We start from the raw sequence: 4,482 nt of genomic DNA on the forward strand, positions 1-4,482 counted from the left end.
ATGGCCTGGGCTTTGCTATTAGTTTTATTTAATATTATGTTTTCATTTATTGTTTTCCATATGCACACAGAACCTAATCTGGGTAAAGTACACTTGATATTTTAATTCTGGTTGGGTGTTTTAGCAGTATACCCAACCAAGTACTTGTGCAGTGCTTATGCTATCTTTTCAAACTGTAAGTATACACTGCTTTACTGTGATTTTCCTCTTAATTTTTACTGATGATATGACTTTGATTAAAATGATAATTTTATAAGCTAGATTAAACTATGTAAGCAACTTTTAATAATAAGTGAATCTACTGACTGTGAACACAATCATATAACACAGTCTTCCAGGGGCTTTTCATCACAGTGGTTGCCAAACACTATTAATCATCAGCTAATCAGATCCTGCCAACACTACCACAGTACTGCATCCCAAGCATGTGGGGAAAAAGAGCAATTTAAGCATGTGTGAGTGGAATAGCTGCTTTATGTAACAGGGATGTATTAAAAAAAATGCAATGAAGAACCATGACCAACAGAGTGTGCTACATACCAGTCAATCCTCCTCACATCCTTTTATTTTGACATCTCTAACAAGACCAAGACTTGAAATAATTTTCAACACATAACCGGATAGACGGCTGTCTTCTTTTTCACAGAATATTAAGTCTTACAGATGCGACAGAGCTGTCTATGATCAAATCTGACACTCTTTACAGCACAGTTGTGCCCAGAATATTGAATTGAAAGATCCATTTGATTAATTCAGAGGGCAGTACCAAAGAACATGTTAAAAACATGCCTACGCCACACACTTAAGTGAAAGAAACCTTCAGCAATACATTTTTAAAGGTCAGGGGAGAAAAAGTCACAATAAAATATAGAAATACACTTAATATGATATGAAATCAATACATAAAGCTCACACTGTAATTTGATGCTTTGAAATGAATGAGGATTCATTTTGTGAGGACAATTTAAAGACTCTAAGGTTTGAGGTTTTTTTTTCTTGATACAAGGAGCCATGCTGAAGTTAAAAAAAAGTGACTACACAGGCACGGTTTTACAATAGACAAACGAATACAAAAAAAATCAATGGGACAGCTTACTTTATGCTGTGAGGGATAGGGACTGCTAGCAAGGAGCTGGTGATTTGGTGAGGAGTCTATATTTAATTGACCAACACTGCCAAACACTGTCGCTGTGATGAAGTAACTCTGTAATGTGAGTGCCAGAGTACTCCCCCTGATCATCACCCTGGCAATATTTAAGCAGGAAGTCAGGACTGATTTGATTCCACAAGTGATGGATATTTCTCATGCAGGCACAAATGAGACTTATAATGTAGTGTGTCACAAAATGTCAAAGCACGGCTGTAAAAGCCAATAAAGGCATTCCTCAACAGCAGTCAGTTCAGTCAGCAGAATACTATGTTCCACCTGGGTGCTAGCAACAAGCCAGCCGTCCTCCTGCTCATCCTCCCTGTTTTCGATGATACCATTCAGACACACAGCGCAGCTTATTGAACATGGAGGACGAAAGATTGAAAGACAAGAGACCATTGGGGGAACTGCTGGAAGTAAAGGTGGATGTTCACTCTGAAGCTCTGGACTTCATCCACAGTGACACGAGGCCTGTGATTTATGACAGGGATCCCAAAAAAGTCAACAGCAGTCTTAAGGTAACCAATGTGCAACCAGCAGAAACATGAGCAGAGAATACACAGTACAGGACACGAGACAGGGAGCACTAAATCTTAGTAACTAAATCTGTGTTTCAGATTTAGTTATTAAGCTGTTGTTGTACACGTGACTCATCCAATTAAAAAGTTTGTAAGAGTAAATTGTTATCCAGTTTGGATAAATTCAGTCCTTGTTGAAAACTTTCCTTATGCTTAATTTCCACTCAATGAAAGAGGAATTACCAGTTTAATAATAATAATGTGTTTCCCAATACTGACCTCAAGTGGACATATGCACACACTCTAATAGTGCTATTAGTGACATGTAAATGATTTTTTATTGTTAGTCATTAATAAAAATTGTGGAGTGAGTGTATTGAAATTTTACTGGAATCTGAGGGAGAGCATGGCAGAAATAGTTTTGGACCACTGTTATAAAGTATTGTTTTGTTTCTCTGATACAGTAACACATTCATTTACCTCATCTCTCATGATCATTTTCTGATATTTGTAACATGCAAACGGCATTCATGCCAGCATAGGAATCACTTACAGTCTCCCTGTTTGTGTCTGGAGGTCATGTTTGAGGATGTGATTGCAGAACCCCCCTCTGTGCGGAGCTTTGATAAAGTGTGGCTATGGAGTCACGCCCTGTTTGAGGTATCCAGACTATGGTGCTACCGATTCATCTCTCTCCTGCTGGCTGTGCCAGTCTCACTGGCAGCAGGGCTCCTCTTTGCTGTGCTCAGCTGCCTGCATATCTGGTAGGACACTTACACTGTGACAAGCAGACTTACAGACAAGACTGAATAGCTGCACTAGTTTTCTGCTAAGTAAGAATCTTTAGGCAGAAATGGTTGTCACGTTTTCTCTGATACATTCAGGGGACTCTATCCAGGAGTCCAAAATGATTTTCACTTCCTTTTTATTAAATGAGCTCATATTTTGTCCTCTTCTTTGTGTCCTTCAGGTTGATCGTGCCATGTGTGCAGCTCCTTCTCATCAATATGCGCTGGGTTCAGACTGTGTGGGCCAGCATACTGAACATTTTTATCAGTCCATTCTTTACCAGTATTGGAAAGTGCTGTGGTCAAGTCACCATCCTTCTGGCAAAAGATGAAAACTGATGGAAGCACACTGTGTGGAAACGATTGGTTAAAACAGCAATTATGGCACATGAACAGCGGCGACAGACTGCATACTAATTCTGCTGGGAGGGAAATGATCATCTGTATTTTAACCATCTGTGATTATTCTGTTTTTATTCACTTATCGTGTAATTTGTCATGCTGAAATATATAATTAGTCTTCTGTTTTCTAAATATTATAGTGCATTATGCATAAAACCTTTTGGCTGTCTAGATAAGGGCAACACAAAAAGCATACACTGAGGGGAATTAATAAATAATAATTCAATAATAAATTATATTTAAACCTCCTTAATACACATGTAAAAGAATAATCCACTGAAAGCAAAGTGAATGACAAATATTGCAATTAATTTCCAATTTAATCCACCCATAAAATTTGAACTGATTATAAAAACAGATTAGGAGGTTAAGAGCTCTAGCAGAGCACTGGACAGTCCTCTGGATGGACTGATGTGTATGTGAGGTTAATGAAGACAATATGAATGCAATATGTAAAAAAAAAAAAAGTTTCAACACCTGCTAACAACTTTTGGTTTAAGGTTTTGAATCCAGCTATATGCAGTAGTTTCTACTAAACAAGATGATAGCTGAAGGTGGAGACCAACAACTAATTTCACTCTGATTTATTTTTCTATGGAAAAAGGTTCCTCTGAATCTTCTTTTAGCTTGATTGGAAGTAACACGTTTATAACAGAAAGCCTCCTGTGTTAAATGTAGTGTAAATCGAAAGGAGTGGAAGTTTAAGAGCCAGAAGGTGTGCAACCTTGGAACCTGTCTGCCATTATCTGTGGATGATAGTCAAATACAGACCATCATCTGCATATTCAAATAGAGACCTCTGATTGCCTAGGCACCCAATCACATCTGCATATTCCAATTTAGATACACCAATTAACCTGACAAGCAAATTTTTGGACTGTAGAAGAAAGCCCAATTACCCATGCAGACATGCAGAACATGCAAAACTAACTATTGAACCAGCGTGCTTCCCCTTGTGTTTGAGAAATTAAAACAAATCTGTAAATGTTGTGATTCACCTCATTTGTACAGCTTGTAGGATCAAACCTAATATTTGATTAAACAAGTGTAAGAATTTATTGTTATTGGAAATTCATTTCATTATAAATCATATTTTGTATTTGTCTCAAGTTACACACCCAGCAGTGCTCATTGCAAAGGGAGCACCACCTGTGTGCGTAATATAACCTGAGCTAGTGATACCTACTCTACCCACTACATTCTATATGAGTCTAAATATAGGCATGAGACCCGCTTGTGTCTGTGTACATTAAGTGGAAGACAAGAGCCAGTGCAGTCTCAGCTAACTGCGCCGACACCCATGGAGGCAGAGGTATGCCCACCGTGACTCTCTGCAGAGCTATTTCTGTCCGTCTGCCTCAGTGCCAAGAATACACCCCTAATTGGCTTGGCACCCAATCACATGCACTCTGATCTCATTCCACCTCTCCCTCTTCATCTCCGTCTCTACCAACAGGAAACTGGGACAAGGAATGCCAGTCCTTCATCCACAGTCGAGCTTCCTGTACTTCTCTTACACGCAACTGTTTGAGATACATAGCAACACAGAGCTGCCGGTGCTGCTGGTGGTGCTAAGAGCCTTTGAAACAATTTTCATCACAGCAATCTCTGCGCTGCCTCCTAT

General features: G+C 39.0%; 1 protein-coding gene across 1 annotated transcript; it reads left to right on the forward strand.

Annotated features, from left to right (window-relative positions):
• Positions 1 to 1,515: 1,515 nt before the first annotated feature.
• On the forward strand, positions 1,516 to 2,795 carry LOC146709611 (caveolin-2-like). Its single transcript, XM_085458045.1, has 3 exons — positions 1,516 to 1,668; positions 2,245 to 2,432; positions 2,639 to 2,795. The coding sequence occupies exons 1-3, from the start codon at positions 1,516 to 1,518 to the stop codon at positions 2,793 to 2,795; spliced, it is 498 nt and encodes a 165-aa protein (XP_085314171.1).
• Positions 2,796 to 4,482: the final 1,687 nt, after the last annotated feature.

This window comes from Copadichromis virginalis, linkage group LG5, assembly GCF_057382275.1.
Source record: "Copadichromis virginalis isolate Kocher_CV1m ecotype Utaka linkage group LG5, C_Virginalis_male_GT1.1, whole genome shotgun sequence".
In the NCBI taxonomy this organism is placed as follows: Eukaryota; Metazoa; Chordata; class Actinopteri; order Cichliformes; family Cichlidae; genus Copadichromis; species Copadichromis virginalis.

Bases quoted from the DNA above. Each gene is read 5' to 3' on its own strand.
- LOC146709611 (XM_085458045.1), top strand. From the start codon at position 1,516: ATGGAGGACGAAAGATTGAAAGACAAGAGACCATTGGGGGAACTGCTG. The intron at 1,669-2,244 runs GTAACCAATGTG...TTGTGTCTGGAG, and splicing joins AAGTCAACAGCAGTCTTAAG to GTCATGTTTGAGGATGTGAT. The intron at 2,433-2,638 runs GTAGGACACTTA...TGTGTCCTTCAG, and splicing joins CTCAGCTGCCTGCATATCTG to GTTGATCGTGCCATGTGTGC.